This window comes from Nipponia nippon, unplaced genomic scaffold (assembly GCF_047370975.1).
Source record: "Nipponia nippon isolate SJK-2023a ecotype South Korea unplaced genomic scaffold, ASM4737097v1 scaffold_3, whole genome shotgun sequence".
Lineage (NCBI taxonomy): Eukaryota > Metazoa > Chordata > Aves > Pelecaniformes > Threskiornithidae > Nipponia > Nipponia nippon.
The window spans coordinates 111,453,673-111,471,263 of NW_028262347.1; the positions used below are offsets into that span (position 1 = coordinate 111,453,673).

At 50.9% G+C, this 17,591-nt stretch overlaps 2 protein-coding genes across 8 annotated transcripts in view; one reads left to right on the plus strand and one right to left on the minus strand.

The window, feature by feature from the left end:
• Positions 1–7,629, minus strand: DPCD (deleted in primary ciliary dyskinesia homolog (mouse)). The gene is made up of 6 exons (XM_009465019.2): positions 7,508–7,629; positions 7,161–7,241; positions 6,375–6,499; positions 5,407–5,540; positions 1,344–1,446; positions 1–207 (listed from the first exon to the last, which is right to left on the minus strand). The coding sequence occupies exons 1-6, from the start codon at positions 7,569–7,571 to the stop codon at positions 103–105; spliced, it is 612 nt and encodes a 203-aa protein (XP_009463294.2). The 5' UTR covers positions 7,572–7,629; the 3' UTR covers positions 1–102.
• Positions 7,515–17,591, plus strand: part of POLL (DNA polymerase lambda) — a 22,619-nt gene continuing 12,542 nt past the window's right edge. For 4 of the 7 annotated variants that reach the window (XR_015706583.1, XR_015706584.1, XM_087766469.1 and 1 more), the window contains exons 1-7: positions 7,515–7,657; positions 9,195–9,338; positions 9,607–9,904; positions 10,577–10,745; positions 13,886–14,209; positions 14,810–14,983; positions 15,944–16,072. Coding sequence is in view for 5 of the 7 variants with exons in the window: in XM_087766469.1 (XP_087622595.1) it covers positions 7,570–7,657; positions 9,195–9,338; positions 9,607–9,904; positions 10,577–10,745; positions 13,886–14,209; positions 14,810–14,983; positions 15,944–16,072 (1,326 nt within the window). In the remaining 2 variants the exon portion in view is untranslated. The remainder of the gene's footprint in view (positions 7,658–9,194; positions 9,339–9,606; positions 9,905–10,576; positions 10,746–13,885; positions 14,210–14,809; positions 14,984–15,943; positions 16,073–17,591) is intronic. The other 3 variants (XM_087766471.1, XM_087766470.1, XM_087766474.1) reach the window with 2 other exon arrangements.

Genomic DNA, 17,591 nt, shown 5'->3' on the forward strand with positions numbered 1-17,591 from the left:
TCTATTAACAACAGGATTAATTTTTATTAGAAAAGGCAAAATAAATACCATGAAGCTATGCCAGAGAGCTGCCCCCCACCTCAGCCTCTTAGCAGCCACTGCCTACTGGGTCTTACAATCGCCATCCCCATTGTTAGCTGCCTTTATCTTCTTCAGCTCCTTCTGCAGCTGCTCTTCTGCAGCCAGGATCTCCTTCGGCTTCTGGTACTGTAGGACAGAGAGAAATGCCCTTAGCACTCCCGTTCAGCCTCTGCTCCAAGCAGACCAGCTGGGGCCCTCCTGTCAAGGGAGGCCCTTCTGTTACCGGCTACTTCCGAAGCCTGTTTGGAGGTGGTGCCATCGCGCTAGTGACATTTGCCAAGATCTGGAGTGTTTTTTACAGCGCAAGTAAAACTTTCCAGTTGGATGTGGAGTCCTGGCCCCCACCAACCCCTCTGAAATATTGTGGCAAGCTGTGTCACGCAGATCCCTGGTGTGCTCGCTGATTGTATGCTCACATGTGTGTTTATATATATATATAAAAAATACGCATTTTTTTAAAAGGTAGACAGAGAAGTAAGAGTTGCAGTTCCTGTGTCCTCCACTCCGAGCCCCCTTTCTCCCTTGCCCAGCTGCAGTTTAGCAGTGGGTGCAGGTGCTTTTTGGCAAGGGTCTGGCCCATAGCAAACAGAAGCTGAGAAGGACTGAAGGTGCTCCTCTTGGCCTGTTTCCTCTGCACATGCACCCCCAGCTCTGCTGTGAGGTTACCCAGGAGGGGATGCTCACCATGTAGCTGACTTCTACATTTAAGAAGATGAGCACCTGCCGCTCAAAAGCATCTGTCTGCCTCTGTCTGCTCCTTGCAACAACAACAGCTAAGTGCCCATTTTGCTAGTCTCTCACTTCCACCATGTGTGTGGAAGCGCATCCTCTCCATGTGTCCTCTCTGGCACAAGCCAGCAGGTGATTTTTTTTAAGACTGTGAGACATCTAAGTGCAGCAGGTCCTTGGACTCATAACACTTAGGCTCTGAGGTGAGAGAAACTTGCTCTCACTGAGACTGGAGTCTTCCTCAGGCCTGAGGGAGGGGATACATGGAAAACAGGGCACGACAGACACTCTTCCACCTGCAAGTCACCTTGAGCAGCAAGCAGGGCCCCTCCTGCAGCCTGGGCTGTCCTGGCTAGTGTCAGCATGCCCAGTGTAATCTGAAACTCCCACTGACTGCATGACAGAGAAGGAGGCTCATCAGTGACCCTCAGCAGATCTCCCTGCTCTGCCTCATTTCCCCACGTGTAAGAATTAACTTCTTTGTGGACATAAAGAGAAGGGCAAAGTGCTGTTCTGCGTGGCTAAAAGCTCACCGTGATGATCAGGGTGTTGTTGGCATGGGTGAAGCTCAGGGCAGCTGCGTCCAAGGGGAGCTGGTATCGGTCCAGGTCAGGAATAGAGAACTTTTTGTAGTACCTACAAATGAGAGAGGAGACAGAAATGAGGAAGCTGGTGTTGCTATTCCCCTGCTAGCAGTGCTGAGCTACAGAGCGCTGTTCTGCAATGTGTAGATGAGGACAACAGACCTCTCAGCGTTGGCAGGAGGACCCTGTGCCATGTTGTGTGCCTGCTGGTGCCCCCAGGCTGGCAGGAGCATTGGAAACAAACCTCCAAACTGGAAAACTGAGCTGGCAAAAGTCTTGAAGGGCTTTGGTGTGTGAGAGCAGGCTTGGTCCTTCCAGGTTTCCCTTGAGTAGTGGCAGACATGGTTAGGGACAGACTACTCAGCCCTACCAAAAGGTGTCCCTTGTCTTTGTCCCTGCTCACGGCCTCTCATTCCCTCTAAGTACCAGCTTCCAGTAGCTCTTGTCAGAACAGCTGTCAAAGCCGTTGCGTCCTATGACTTACGTTTCTGAGTGATGCACCGTTTGTGTTGCAATCCTTCCTAAACCCATCTTTTTGGCCTCTTGCTATGCTTCCTAGATCACTGCCTGCTTTGGTGGCACGGCGGTGCTCAGGCATAGCCCTGGGCACAGAGCTCCAGGTGTAGCTGCCCACAGTCACCTGGGCCTCTGCTCTGCAGCATCTCCATGCAGCCCCCATGGTGGCTGTGGTGCTCCTCTGTGCTCCCAGCTCCCCTGGCTGCTCTTTACCTGTCTCTATCCCAGTTTCCCGATCACTTCTCACATCCAAGCAGAGGACAGAGAGGTTTTTGCCAGCTCCTTATCCGACCTGTGTCTCTCCACCAACCAAACCTTGAGCTTTGCTCAGTATGAAGGAAAAGGGATACGTTTCAGGTAGAACTGGAGCGGTTATAAGCTGTCTAGGCAGCTAAGAGATTTCCTAAGACTTTAGGACCAGAACCTTGTACACCTGTGTCTGTGTTTGCCCAAGACCTTTCTTCCTTGGCATGGCTTGCCTTGCATCTGTTGCTTCTCTCTGGGCCTGTACCAAATGCACTAGTTGGTGGTCCTGTGCCCATGCAGAGGCACGGTTGTGTTCTTGATCTGTTCCAGCACTCTCGTGGGCAATCCTCTGCAAGGAATTGGCCTGTAGCTGGTACTGAGGTGCCCAGAGCAGAGCGGGAACAGGCAGTGGCTGCTGTCATGCCATGAGGGGTTCTCCATTCAGCTGGCTGTGTGTGAGGCTTGGCCTCCCTAGCTACCTCTGCCCAAATTGCAGTTTATTTTCCAAGTCACGGTGAAAACAGCTACAAAGGGCAAATGGCTCTCCTGGTGCAGTGGGAGGAATGTACGCAGCTTGTTACCGCAGGGCTCAAACTGTTCTGTGTTGTCACTGCTGTCGGTATTTGGAAAAGGTGGCAGACATGGATAATAAGGGAGATGTCAAAGGTTAAACAGCAGAGATTAGATGAACACAAAGACATGTTAAGGAAGTGTTAACTTCTTACCGATTAGACAAAAAAAAAAAAAGCAGTACACAGAAAAAAACCACTGTTTCAAAGGGCCTTGGGAGTCATCAATGAAACAGCAGCATTCTGCTGCCCCAGGACTAAGGAGAAGGGGAGAAGAATGGCTTTGGCTGGCCTCAAACTAAAATCTGTGACAAGATCAAAGGAAACCAGATCTGGCTGGCCACCCCCTCCTCCTCCTAACATTACCACTGCCTCTCGCTACAATAATTGAATCAGGTTTGGCGTTTGGGGAGGTGGCTTTCTGGGTTTGTTTTTAGAATTTAGTTTAATGGATTTATTTTACAGCAAGAGGTTTTAAGCAAATCCCACTTGAACAGCTCTTGCTGTGGCCAGAGGGAACGGGAGTGACTGGTGGAAGTGAAGAGCTCCTGTCTGGGCTGGGGAGGTAGCTGATGGGCGGCTATCCCTGCTGAGGCCGGCAGATTCTCTGCCCTCGCCTCTCACCCCATGGCCAAGGCCAGTATTGCACTCTGAGCCCGGGTCCTGGCCCGAGATCCACAGTGCGTCTGTGAAGTCACCTCTATTATTTTCCTACTGGAAACCCACTTTTGTCAGCCTGTAGGGAAAACTGCTACTGGTATGCTGAGAATTTAGAGCTGAGCTACTCAGTAGTGACTTGGCAACCCGTCCCATTGCTTGTGCCTCTGGCTGGCGGTCAGCACAGCTCTGTTGCTCAGAAGCAGCGTGGCTGACTTCCAAGGGTTGGAGAGGCTCCGAGGCTTCCTTTCTCTCCCGTAGCGATGTGCGCTCTCTCTGTGGACTCCATGCCTTTGTTGCTATCTTGGAATTAGTTGCTGAGTGGTGCCTTGCCCTGGCTGAGACCCAGGAGAAATGATACAAGATATCCTGGAGCCTGTACTAAGTGTTCTGGTGCTGGAGTCTGTCCCTGCTCCCTACTGACAGCAAAGTCGTTCTTGTCCCCAATCAGGAGACTTTCAGCTTTAATTCCAAAAGTCCTTAACTTTCATATGCAGGCCATGAGCCGCTGTCAGGTCCTTCAGCTCTCTCTGACACCAGCCTACAAGCGTGTAGGTGTCGACTGCTTGGGGGGCACTCTACTGTTTTCCTGAGAGTGGTACAAAAAAGCTTGAAGTCAGGTGGGGCATGGGTGAAGCCTCAGTGGTACATTATAACCTTACAGCACCTACGCAGACAAAGTAGTTCCCATGTACACACTACTATTAGTAGGATTAGGAGTAGATAAGTCTGTCTGTGATAGTATGAGGCTTACGTACTCCCTTCCTGTCCCAGCTCCGTGTGTATCGACGTGTGGCTGATGGGAATCTCATTCATCTTTGCTACATAGGTCTCCCTACTAAAGTGCCACTCTTCTCCTGTGAATCCCTCTGTGTGCATTTAGGCCAGCATCTTTCTGTATTAGAGCTTTAACTGCTTGCTGTTTTCATGGGGTAGACTGCCGCTTCTTCCTGTCTAGCCTCCTCCTGCTTTTGAGCGTCCAGGTACGCTCATGTGCAGAGCTCAAACGTTCCCTTGCCACGGCCTCTGATGTGGTTAAGCCCTCAGGTTCTGCCATCCGAAAGGCGTTCAGCAGCCAAAGTGGAGCAGTTCTTTGCCAACAGCACCACCTACAGCCAGCTACAAAGAGCAGCTTAGAGAGGGCAGGGGGCAGGCTGGGAAACACCGGGGTTGATTTTACCCATGAATCTGATCCTTCTCTGTTCTGCAGCAATGTTGGGGAGGGAAGGCAAGAGAGCAGCCTGCTCAGCCTTCCATACTGATGTATTATCCAAGTTTGTAAATAGCTTTCGCTTATCTTCCAATATCTTGCTATCTCTTCCCAATACTACTGCTCATCCTGGCTTATCTCAGTGAGGCTGTAAATGCTTTGGGGCACAGTTTGTGTCTCATTCTATGAGAGGTGCCATGTACTGACACAGTATAAGATGATGCTTAAAAGCCTTTTCTTTTTTTTTCCCCTCCCATCTCAAATTTCTTTTGGCAGAATATTGTGGTGCTTCCTTTCCAGATTCAGTCTGCATGTCATTGGCATTGTGACTACAGGACAGGTTTACCCAGGGAAATCTGTCTGCCTGGTTGCCCATGACTTTGCTGTACCTGTTGAATCCTGCAGCTCCATGCATTCTGAGACACAACGACTAGATTAAAATATCATGTCAGAGGGAGAAGATGGGATGCTCTAGCTTCAAAAGGTCTGCAAGGCTCTTTCTTACTTTATTTTTCTAAGGAAGGGACGTTTGACAGGGAGAGAACAGAGCAAACACCATGCTACTGGAACTGTGAGATAAGTTTGCAAAGGCCAGCTCAGAGCTTGAGGGGCTCTACCATAAACATATCTGGGGCAGCTGGGAGTGGAAATTGGACAGCAGGAGACACGCAGCTGCGAGGTGAGGCCCCTCGGCCCTTGCACGCTGGGGATCGAAGGCAAGAGATGACAACCCCCCTGTGCAATCACTAGCCTGCCCTCTGTGCCAGCCCACCCCCGAGGGACTGTCAGCACTGGCAGTGCTGTCCTTACTGACTTCTTGTTGGTGGTCCGGATGACACAGCAGCGCTGCTCCTTCTCCACGGAGACGCTGTAGACCTCCTTGGGGTAGGGCAGGTTACGGATCCGCCACTGGAAGCTGCTCAGGGTATCCTTCCTCATGAAGACAGGCTACAGCAAACAAATACCTTTAGCAAGGCCCCTCCAGCTGTCTCCTCTCCTCCCTGTCCCCTTCCTCCTGTACTACCTTGAGACGCTCCATGTGGGAGTAGCTCTTCCTTCACACCGGAGCATTAGGAAGTAACACAAGAAACTGCCTGAGCATCACTTTCCTAGAGCTAGCGCTGCTCTACCTTTACCCAGGGCACTGCCTGCCCTGCTTGTAGGAGGGTCAAAGTGTTCACTGAGGGAGTTTTGCAGTACAGGGTTTCAGGGAAACCAGGCCTCTTCCTCCCAGGCAACCGAATACGGAGCTCTGCCTACCCTAGGGACCTGCTGGATTCAGTCCTGGCTCTGCCCCAATTTGCTGTGCAGGGCTGTGCTCGTGTTTCAGGTCCACAGAAAAGACGGTGAGAGACTAAAACCTCTGCCCCCTAAGCTAGTGGGATATGAAGATGAAACAGGCAGTGCTGTGTTAAGGAGCAGCCTGCTATGCACTGCCTGTGTCAGCCTGTCATTGTCATCACCTCTCCTTTCCATCCACTGACTTGTCCTGGCACTGCCCTTCCTTTCACCCTACTTTTTCGGAAGCCAGAATTGTAGCTGGCCAACACAGCAGTACAGTTCCTCTACTTAATGAAACTATAACTCTCTTGAAGACCCCAGAAGAACGTAAGCTGTGCCCTCTTTCTACCCAGCCCCACACCTTTGGGATGATTTGTAGCAGAGTGCTGGACAGGTTAAGGCTGTCTCTTGGGGCTGTGAGTGATCTGTGGTCTATTAACTACTCCTGTAAGCACAAGACTTTAGTTTTAGGTGCAGTTGTGCCTGCAGACCCTTACATACATTGGAGCTGCTTTCCTTTATGAGCTCTGATTCCAGTGCTCCCAGGAGCGGTGAGGTTGGCTCTCCCACTTCAACCTGCCACTTGCCAGAGCCCCCGAGGGTGTTCTTCTCTCGCCATTTTCTACCTGTGGAAGGAAGAAGAAGGATTTTCATTATTCTGGTTCATAAGAACTCCAGCGAATGACTGCCAGGGCTGCCCAGCACACTGAGATGATATGAAGATACACATCTTAACTCCAGTCATTTCCACTTTGGTGTGAGTGGATCAATTAGCTGGCCTATTCCTGAAATCAGAAACTCTACACTGAGTCTCTTTTTTGCTAATTGGTGCTGAAACCACAGTGGGGTTGCAGCAGGTGCCGTGCCACAGCTGATGTGGTTTTGGACAAGATCCATAACCGACGCCTCACTTGTTTGTGGCCGCAGAAGCCACCAAAAAGCATATTTCACCCCAGCATGCACTACAGACTATGCAAGATGGCAATCGCATTTAGTCCATCCAAGCCTGTTGTTACAGATGAGCTGTTTGGGAGAGATCCTGGGCTAAAGCAAGGTCTGCTACGCCAGGGAAGTCAGAGCACCCTGGGCCCAAACTGACCCATACTTACATCCCTACAAAATTCAGCTACAGCCATGCTTATCTCCCAGAATATTTAGGGGCGGTTTGTTCCTGACCAGGAGGTCCCTCTCAACACCCCAGTCCTGGGAGTGCGGACCCGCTGCCACGCATGCCGCAGTCCTGCCCCGACCCACGTCTGCTGGGGGCCAGCTGAGAGCGCCACTTACTCACTAACTGACCGGTCTTCACGTCGTACTCTTCGGCCATCTCCTTCCCATCCTCGAACAGGTAGTGGATCTTCCGCTTCCCTAGAGGCAAGGCAGGTGGTGAAGGTAAATAGGAATACACCTATCGCTGGGTGTATGGCCCTGTCCTGCTGTCTGGGGCCCCGTCCCGCTGTTTGGGGCCGTGTCCCCGCGTTGATGGCCCAGTGTCCCTTGCTGGGGCCCTGTCCCGGCTGCAGGGCCGTCCCCGGGAGCCCTCCGTCCCCCCGCCCGCTCGCTGCAGGGTCACCCCAAACCACGTCGGGGGGGGGAAGGAGGGAGCTATCCCGTCTCGCCGCCGCCGCCGTTACCGTCCTGCACCAGCGCCGTCTTGCTGGCAGCCCGCAGCCTCTCCAGCCAGCTCGGTACCGCCATGGCGACCGGGCCCCGTCGCCACGGCAACACGGACACTTCCGGCCGCCACCCGGAAGGACTTCCCGCCGCCCGGCCGCGGCCCGGAGGTGAGCGCGGCCCTGCCCCGGGGCCCATCTCCCCCCCCATCGCTCCCCGGCTGCGGGGAGGCCCCCGCGCCCCGTCTGGTTTGGGGGGGGACCCTTCCCCTCCTTGGGGCCGGGGTGGCGGGGGGCTCCGGCTGCTCCCCCGCTGGGGGTGGTGGGGGTCTGGGCCCTCTCACCGCCCCTCCTCAGGCCGGGGCGCGGGGGGGCTCCCGTCTTCTCCCCTGGTCCTCGGACCCCCCCGGGCTAGGGCCCAGCCGTGAGGTTTTGGGGGAATTGTTTCCTGCCCCTGAGGTTTTGGGTGCCGCTGTTCCTGGGGCGAGCCGGGTTGGTGGCGTCGAAGCCTTCAAGGTGTGAGGATGCTGGCAAGGCGAGCTTGGTACCTGGCGTGCGTGTTTTGTCTTAGAAGACTTAAAATACTACCTGGAAAAACATCCTTCCAAGCCCTGAAAAAGACTTAGCTACCTAGAAGCTTGGGGAGTTTTAGTGAGGGTTTTTTTCTTTGTCTAATAGAAAGTATTAGTGTTTTCAGAGGGCTTTTCTTTGGTCAAAATGTCCTGAAAATAGAAACGTTTCTGTGAAGCTGAGCTTTAGAAATGTAACAGGGTTTCATCTCCCCTGAAGCCGGACTCTTCCTTGCAAGGACTTGAGTCCGGCTCTGGGTTGGTCTTCCAGAGGCTTGTGTTTAATGCTCGGCGGAGAAGGTGACCGTAGGGAGAAGACACGGCCAGGCGGGACCATTTTCAGCTCTTCCAGGCTTAATGTGATAGGTTTGTACTGGCTGGTGCGTGAGAAACCTCTAAGCAAAACACGAAGTGTTGCATAGAGAGGAAATCAAGTTGGTGTTGACTTAACGCTGCAGCCGGGTGGAAGAGGCTGTTGGGATATACAGTGATTTGGGGGTTGGTTTGGGCTATGGAAAACCAGATGTCCTGGTAGCCTGGACCAGTAGTTAAAGCTCCAGAGTTTGTTTTTGCAAGGCTTGTGATGGTAAAGCTACAGTTGTACCCGTATTGAATTTGGCTAGTTAATCTTAACTAATTTGCCATTTCTAGCTGAAGCCCAGTTGGGGGTTTTCCTCCTGTGGCTGTATGAAACACTTGGTGTCAATCAGCTGCTTTATCTCTTCTCATCGGTGGCTGGATTTCAGCCCTGGCAGGAGAGGTGTTTCCCTCTTGGGAATGTGCTTAAGAAATACCCGGGAAATAAAGTTGCTCCTGTTGGCTGGGCAGGAAGGAGCGAGCTCCAAAACGTTATAGTTGAATACTTTCTATTATAAGAACTCAGCTTTAGTGGTTTCTAAGGTATTCAAGCATGGTCTTCTTAAGTGGCTTTTTGGTGGTTTCTAGCTTTGATTTTTCTGACCTTGTGGGCTGCAATTCTTGTTTCCAGGAGCCTCCCTCAGGGCAAGTGTTTTTGGAAGGCAGTAACAAAAAAAGAACTCCAAACCAACAAAGACATTGAGCAAAATGAGTGAATCTTAAATTGTCGTGATTGTGTAACGTGGTTCTAAGCAACCTCCCTCTTTCTTATTGTTATTCAGCAGCTGCAGCTAAACTTGCCACCAGGCCTATGGAGCCACGAGGGATTGTCAAAGCCTTTCCCAAGAGGAAGAAGGTGAGGGATGACTCAGGGAAAAGCGTCCCTCCAAAGATCCCAAAAGAGGAAGGAACAGAGATACCTGAGGGTAAGTCCTGCATGCCCATGATATGGAACATAACACTTCTACCCCAGCTTGTTAACTGGAGGTGCTGTTCCCCCAAAGACTTTTTCTGGCCCCTGAGTGTGTTTTTTGTAGAGATCACATCCAGCTTGCTTTGGTGTGTCCAGCTGCTGCCCCCCAAAAACTGCCTGCCACTGTTGGTGCCATCAAGTCCTATGTGAGATACGTAGCCCCCTTGGTTTGCAACACTGTTTCTCTTGTCACTGAGCTTTTGTCTCCATGTTTTCCTCAGCAGAGTGGCTGAAACCAGTTACCGCCTACGTGTTGCAAGCTGGCATCGGCCAAGCCAGGGCGGAGATCTTCCACAAGCAGATTGTCCAGAATGGGGGTGTTGTACACAACCAGCTCTCCTCGGAGGTGACATATGTCATTGTGGCTGAAGACATGGACTGTGATCGGGCCTTTCGGCTCCTTAAATTAACCAAGCTACCTTCGGGGTTGCAGCTCGTGAAGGCATCCTGGCTAAGTGCTTGTATTAGAGACCAGAAGCTGCTGAGTACCGCTGGCTACCGCGTCTTTATCCCTCACAGGTATGCAAATGCCACGCTGTTATTCCTCCCCACAGTGGTTCTATCCTAAACTGAGCAGCACTAAAATCTGACCTCTGCTCAAAATCTTGGACTGCAACTCCTTACAGCTCCTGCGGGCATGACTCAAAGTCACTTTTCCCCGTACAGCCTGAGATTTAGTGACTTTGTGACCAGTTGCTATTCTGTGGGGTAGCAAAACATGGAACAGAGCTCAGAAGTGCTAACACAAGTGCTGTCACTTACTACAGGTGCTAAAGGCACCTCTTCCTAATCCATCAGTGATAACAAGGAGATTTCTTTTAAAAATGCTGAGGATTAAATGCTGTTTCTTACTTATTGCAGATGAAAAGTAGAGAGAATTGACCACTAGGCACAAGAGGAAATAAGGAATGGAGCAGCAGGCAGCCACAGGTTAGGATAAAAATATTTTGGCAAAGTTTTGCAGAAGGAGTCTAAGAGTGAGGTAGATAGGAGTGGACGTTGCAGGTCAGCGAGGTGGATGGAAGTGGGGGAACTGAGCCAAAAGCAGAGTAATTCATCTGTGATCCGAGAGAGTGTATTTCATATGGGTTGTTTCCTCCATCCCAAAACATGTGGAAGGATTTCTCAGTCGAACTTCTGGGGGCTGAGAAGTCCTCCTTCTCCTATACTAAGGCATCTGATCCGTGGCAGGTACCTGGAGGAGGGAGAATTGCAGAAAGAGCAGCAGCAGCAGGTCCTGGGCAGTGAAGAGATCCAGCCCCCAGGAGAGGAGGCAGCAGTGAAACCAAATACTGAAGCACAGGTGGAGGATTCCCTGCAGCGAGGCCTGGGCACCCTTGGGCAGCAGCAGCTGGCTGAGGTGAGGCTTCCCGCGCAGGCCCTTCTCCTTGTGAATAGATCCTGCATGCTGCTTTTCCTGGCTAAGAGCATCCCTGCAGGGATACAATGCCAGATTTTCTCAGCAAAGGGAAGGCATTTGGATGTTTCAGTGGGTCAGTACTGGCAGACTCAGGCTGTGGACATGGTTACTGCTTCTCTTTGTCCCTTTTAGGTGTGAAAAGTAGAAACAGCACCCCTTAAATTCCTGTCCCCATCAGAACATTTCTATCTGAAGCAGTCCTTGTGCTCTGATCAGGCCAAGGCTCACTCTGGTGATCATGTTTCCCCTGCGTCCTTTTGAGGAATATTCCCTGGCTGAGAATATCTCCCTTTCAGGAAGCTGTCTCTGATATTTCATCCCGTGTTCCTGCCTGAGCCATACTGACCCATTCTCCATTCCTTGGCAAGCACCCTGTTCAGACACATGTGCAGTGGATCAGGTTGCCACTCGAACGATTGTGGTGGTGTGCTTAAAATATCTGTGTTGGGTTATTAGTGGCCTCTGCTGTGAGTCAGCTTCTCCGACCTGCTGTTAGCTTTCTTTCCTTTCTCTGTATTTTTGCTCAAGTTTGCTGAATTCTTTTTGGGCACTGGCGTCGTTCAGATCTATCTGTAGCAAAGTTACCCCGGACTTTTTAGAGCAGCAGCTGCCTTGTAATGCTGGAATCTGTTTTCTAATACAGTCCCAAATTTTGTTTCACAAAAACCTGAGTTACTCCCTAACTGGCAGCCCACTGAGGGCTCCTTTGTTTTAGGCTTTCTCTTGAATACGTGTAGGGGGGGATCTTTTCTCCCCAGACTTAATATCCAGTGTGCTATAGGCAGAGTTGGCTGCTTCTTAACTGCATCACCTTTGCAGTTACCCTGTCTTTGCTGTTTCTTGTAACTCTAATTTAGTGGCCATTGTTATTAACAAATCTCTCACTTAATGGGAGAAGGAATCTTTTGTGCTGTTATGGATCCTACGGTATCTGCCCTGCTTTTGGCTCATGTTTACTTTGGGTGGTCAGGCAGCTGCTAGAGTCTGAAGCCTTATTGCCTTTTTTTTCTTTTAAATCCCCTCAAGCAATGATATTTCCTGTTAGTCTGTGCACAAAAGCAATATTTGTAGACGCTTCAGGAAAGTCCCTTGTCCCAGGCTTAGGACTATACGAGTTTGGGGAGGAGAGAACGCACAGGATACGCTTTAAAGACAGTAACGACCACTTTTAAGACCTAGCTACAACAGTAAAGCTGAAGCTGAAATCTCAGCTTAGAAGTAGCCTCCATTTAAGCACAGAGTCTCTTCTAGCTTGCGTGGATGTTTTTGCTCTAGGAGATGATGAGTGTGCCAGTGTTTCATGCTGAACAGGGGCTGCTCTGGGAGTTCTGTTTGGATACAGGGTCTGCTCTGGGAGTTCTGTGTTTGGATGTAAACTCCTGTGAGTAAACCCTGTTACAAGTCAGACTGTAGCAAACACTGTGTGACTAGCATCTGGATGCAGTAGTTTTCTGCAAGGCAGCCTTTGCAAGCGGTGCCAGTTATTCACTGGCACCTGTGAATGTTACCCCAGGCTGCTTGCCTCCCTCTCAGGTGGCATGTTGCTTCAGCTGCTATCCTGCCTCCTGTGCTGTGCTCCAGACAAGCCATGCACGTCCCAGTCTCACTTAGCTCTAGCAAGTCAGCTGCTGTAGGATCCTGGAGTACCTTAGAAGCTCACGGGACTAGTTGGTTTTGCACGTATGGTTGTAAAGAGTCCATCAGCTTTGTTGTTGAAGCGTAGAGAGTCAGGGGTTTATGTGCCGTTTCACCTATGTGACACTGCTGGCCGAGGGGATGGGAATTGCACGCTCCAGCTGCAGAGTTGTTTGCATTATGCTTGCACAACATGTTCCTTAAATGCTTTTAAGGGGCTTACTAACCGATCTGAACACTCTGAGGCTTTGCTGCCCTCAGAGGGAACAGTGTGTTAAGGGAGTTACGTTTCAAGGCGAATAAAACTGCTGTAGTCTATCAAATCTTCAGTCTGACCCAGTTTTCAGAGTTATAAAACAAGATTACAAAAGGGAAACACCCTGCCTTTTCTACCTAAAGACTTCAGCTCTGTATCTTGCAGGAATTGTGCCTCCAGACCTCCCTAGCCAGAAGAACTAGAGGGTGTAAGGATACAGCTCTGCCTTAGGCTGATGCTCTGCAGAAAGTCATAACAGGACCTGTGCGCTGCATATAACTGCTGGACTGATCCCAAACAGCCCTGTGGCATTCAGGGTTACTTCCATAGTGGAGGAACTCTTGGATCTTCATGGACTCCTGTGTTTATACATCAGGAGAGAGAGGGATCCCAGTGAGCAAAGCAGTCTACAAAGCCTCTGTGTGGCTTCCCACTTCTATCCCCTTTTGTTCGTTACCTGAAGCCAAGGCTCATTGTTCCTTAAGTCCACACAGAGGCATCCTAATGCTGAGGGTATCAGCAAATGTATACATTGGTTCTTTCTTCTGTCACTGAGGAATGTGGAGTCCTTTGTGTCATTCCTTCCTCCCCCTTTTCTCTTGCAGATAGCCATGGGGAAAATGGGGGGGTTGTAATTTACTACCCTGTTAAGATTTTGTGTCTAACTTGAAAACAGTTCAGTGCCTATCTCCTGTGATCTGCATCACGGGGTGGAAGGTGCAGAGCCTGAACGTGAGGGATGTGTCTGTGCAGCCACCGGACCAGCAAAAGGTTTCCCAGTGGGAGCAGGGAGTCAGGATCTCGCCCAGCCAGGGATTTCAGCATCGTGGTACCATGCTGCTGGCAGCAGTTGCGCACTTAACCAGTGTCTTACCTCAGTTAGGTCTCAGGGTCTTGGCTATAGGAGGTGCGTGTGTGCTTGGATCACAGGCGGACAGCAGTCTCTAGTCTCCTGTGCTTTGTGAGATGTGCACGTAGCTTCAAGGGGTGCCTGTGTAGTAGCTTGAGGCATGAAGAGCTATGGTGTGCATACAGCCGATGGCTTCTAGAGATGGCAGTTTGAGCCCTGCGTGCCCTGGAGGTTGGTTAGTGCTCTGACTTCGTACTCTCAGGAGCAGCTTGTGCCAAGGGGACATATGTGAGGCATGTGCTTACTCTCACATGGTTGCTTTTCTACCTTTCCCTAAAGAAAGTCTCTGATTATGAAGACAGTGAAGGAGAAGATGCTAGTGTCACCCAGGGAGATCTGGAAGCATTGATTTCTGGCCGCTACCCTATGAAATCGTCAGAGGAGACCAGTGACAGCTCTTCCGCAGTGGCCCAGCCTGCCAGCAAGTGGGTTTGCGCCCATTCCTCCAACAGCAAGAAGGAGAATCACAACCAGTGCATCACAGAGAAGCTGGAAGTGCTGGCAAAGGCCTATTCTGTCCAGGGGGACAAATGGAGAGCTCTGGGCTACTCGAAAGCCATCAATGCACTCAAGAGCTACCACAAACCAGTCACCTCCTACCAGGTAAAACACCTTCCCAGGGTGGTGGAGCAGGGAGATAGACCCAGCATGCTAGCTCTGTTATGAGCCAGATTCCTTTCTCTTTCTGTGCTTGGAAGAGCTTAGCTTCAGGCCTTGGCAATTCCCTGCTGTGGGAGAGTTTTGGTGGAAGCTGTGTAGCAAGTGCGAGTTGTATTTATTGACCACCTGTGGTGTCTTCAGATGAGCAGAAAAAGGGAGTCTGAGTCTTTTAGGGCCAGATCTGAGCACTCATGAGATAAATGTCTTTTCCAGGTTCAATGCAGGGATATTTTCCCATTCCTCTTAGACATCAGCAACTGCCACCATTGGAGATAATATATAAAACTAACTGGATCTAGGCCTGATTGGCTGTGACAGCCCAACCATTCAGTGTGATAGTGTTTCGGTCCTGTTCTGTTTCTGCTTGGCATTGAATCGATGTAGCCTATGTAAACCTGGCCTAGAGAAGAGAGCAGCAGTCAGAACTAGTCCTGCCACTTATCAGCCACTGATCAAATGGCTAACCAGGCTCTGAGTGGGTAGCAGCTCCCCAGCTTGTCTGTAGCCTTAATTTTTCCAGTAGCAGCTCTGGTTTCTTGCTAGGAGGCCTGTAAAATCCCTGGGATTGGGAAGCGAATGGCAGAGAAGATCCTGGAGATCTTGGAGAGTGGGCACCTGCGCAAGCTGGATCACATCAGTGAGAGTGTGCCTGTGCTGGAGTTGTTTTCCAACATCTGGGGAGCAGGGGTCAAGACAGCTCAGATGTGGTACCAGCAGGTAAGTTTAGTGCCTTACAGAAGAGGTTCTCAGACTAGGGTTTGAAGACTGCTTCTGAGTGCAGGAGAATTACTTTCACAAACAGTTTCAAATTCCAATATCCACAGATGGGATTTAAGTCTGGTGGTACGGGAGGAGTTGTGAGGCTGGGTCCCATTGTGGGTGTGTTTGGGGAGAATGGAGTGCACCTGGCTGAGACTTGAGTTTGGGTGGAGGACTGGCAACAGAGACATGCAGTAGGAGGAGTGGGGGGGACACTGCCTCTTTTGTTAGCATTGCTGCTTGGAGCTCATCTCACACTACTTGCTGCAACGACGCTGCTAAGAGCCAGGCTTGAGCCAGGACATCTTGGCCGTGAAGGCTCCTGATCCAGTTGCTGGCTTGTTGGCCTGGCTGCCTCCTGTAGTTGTCAGAGCAGCCGTCCACCTTGTCTGGCAGTTGTAAAAATGAAGTTAAAGTCATTGTGCCAGCATGAGCAACCCAGGCCACTGGGTGGGTTCCTTCTTTAAAAACAATTTGTTTCCCAAGCACAGAGCTAAGGAAGCCTGGTTTCCTGTAGTGTTTGGTTTGTGACTGGATTCTTTGCTGTCTTAAAAATATGGTTGTCTTTGCACTGTAGGCTTTCCCTCATTGGGATATTCTGGTTGTTGTTCCTTTACCTGCATCGCTTGTTTTCCTTCAAGCTGTAGGAACACAGTCTTAAGAACAGTAACTTTCTGTCAGGTTTAGTTAAGATTCAAAGTCACTGTGGGGTAGAGATCAGAGATGTGTGTGGGTAGTGGGGCTGCCTAAATCCCTTTTAGGAACCAGGCCCTAAATGGTCTCTACATGTGATCTCAAAAGCCGTGACTGGCCTGGACTTGAGACAGGTTAAATACAATCTCCCCAAATCTTGCTTGAAAGTATTTGAAGAGCAAAGTCTTGGCAGATGTTTGAATATCATCACATGGTCTGCACTAGGGTTTCCGGACACTGGATGATATCCGCACCAAGGCGACCCTCACCAGCCAGCAAGCTGTGGGGCTGAAGCACTACACAGATTTCCTGGAGCGCATGCCTCGGGAGGAAGCTGCAGAAATAGAACAAACCGTGAGTAGCTCAGCCTCTGGCCCTCCAAGTGGGATACCTGCTGGGACCTGACAGGAGGGTGCGTGCTGTGGAAATGTCCCTTCCTGCTATAGCAGAGCGCTTCAGCCTCTCCTCTGAGCAGGGTCAGTGCTTGGGGGACCCTTTCTGGGCATGGGCATACAAGGCACCTACCTTGCCCCATAGGAAGGTTCAGTTTAAGTGCCTGGCAGGGAGGAGGATGCTTCACAGGTGTCAGTTCTACACACTGCTTTGAAAAAGGCTGCGTGTGGCATGGTTGGATGAGCGATGAGCAGGTTTCCAGCTCCTCTTTCCTGCCTCTCATCTTCTCTGAGATGCCTGCTTTCAGCCGAGGCCCCTGAGCTGTCTCCCTGGTGCTGCTTGTCCAAAGGAAGCTGTGAGCACCCTCTGAGCTGGTTGTCAGTGGGGAGACGGAGTATGGATATCCTTGCTGGAAGCGAAGGGGATTCAGGTGGGATTCAGGTTGCAGATGGGTGCTGCTTGCTCTACTATGCCATGGCACCCCAGGATTATGGAGTGCTAAGCCAGTGTACCCTAATGTGAGTGAGCAGAGAGCTTGGGGGACACACTGTCATTGCTACCCCTGTGCTCTCTGATCACCATGGAAGCAGCAGCCAGCATGACCCTGTCACTCGGCCACAGGGCCTGGCCACGAAGAATACACTCCTGCCAGGCTCCTGCTGGGGTGTCAGTCCCGTGTGCCGGATTAGCCATTTTGGTGGTGAGCGGTCCCTTTCCCAGGCAGGCTGGGTCGAGGAGCTGGCTCTTGGGGGTGGGTTTATTGTTATCTTGATGGGATTACTGTGCTACCCTCCATACACACGCACACACCTCTGATCCAGGCCCAGGAGAGAGAATGAGGGATTAGTCACTGTCTGTGCTGCCTGTCACAGTGAGATCTGAGGAGCTTTTAGGCTCTCGGGTGGGGCTGGGAGTTTTCTAGAAATCTTCATTTAAAACCAGAAGGGGGGCAAGGACACAAGAGGAGGGCTTGCTCCGCATGAGAAAGGCTTGTGGCTTCTTGGAGCACCTCTGGGGCAAAGGTTAATGGGTTTATCTCTTGCTAATGAAGGATGATCCCCAAGAGTGACAAGGGGCTGTGGGCATGGACACTGCCTTCCTGAACCCCAGCCTCTGTGATGGCCTCGTCACTGGGAACTGCTGAGCCCCTAATTATTTGCTGCCAGCAGGATGATTGGCACAATCAGACCAAGGATACTTTACTCCTCTCCAAGGACCTAGAAGCCTTTTTTAAGCGTTTAATGAATGAAGCCATCAGAATTAGCACTGTCTGCACAAAACAGGAGCTGGGGTCCAGTCTGGAGGTGGCTGCATTAGGGGAAGTTCTGATTATATGTTTCTGCTTGCTGGCAGCAGCATGTTGGCATCCGTTCGGTCTGAAATGCTGGGACATTTGTAGTTTTTCTGGGTCACGAAGCCCAGCTCTCCTGCAAAGGCAGAGCTCCTGTCAGGAGTGGACTCCAAGGGACACTTGCAGATT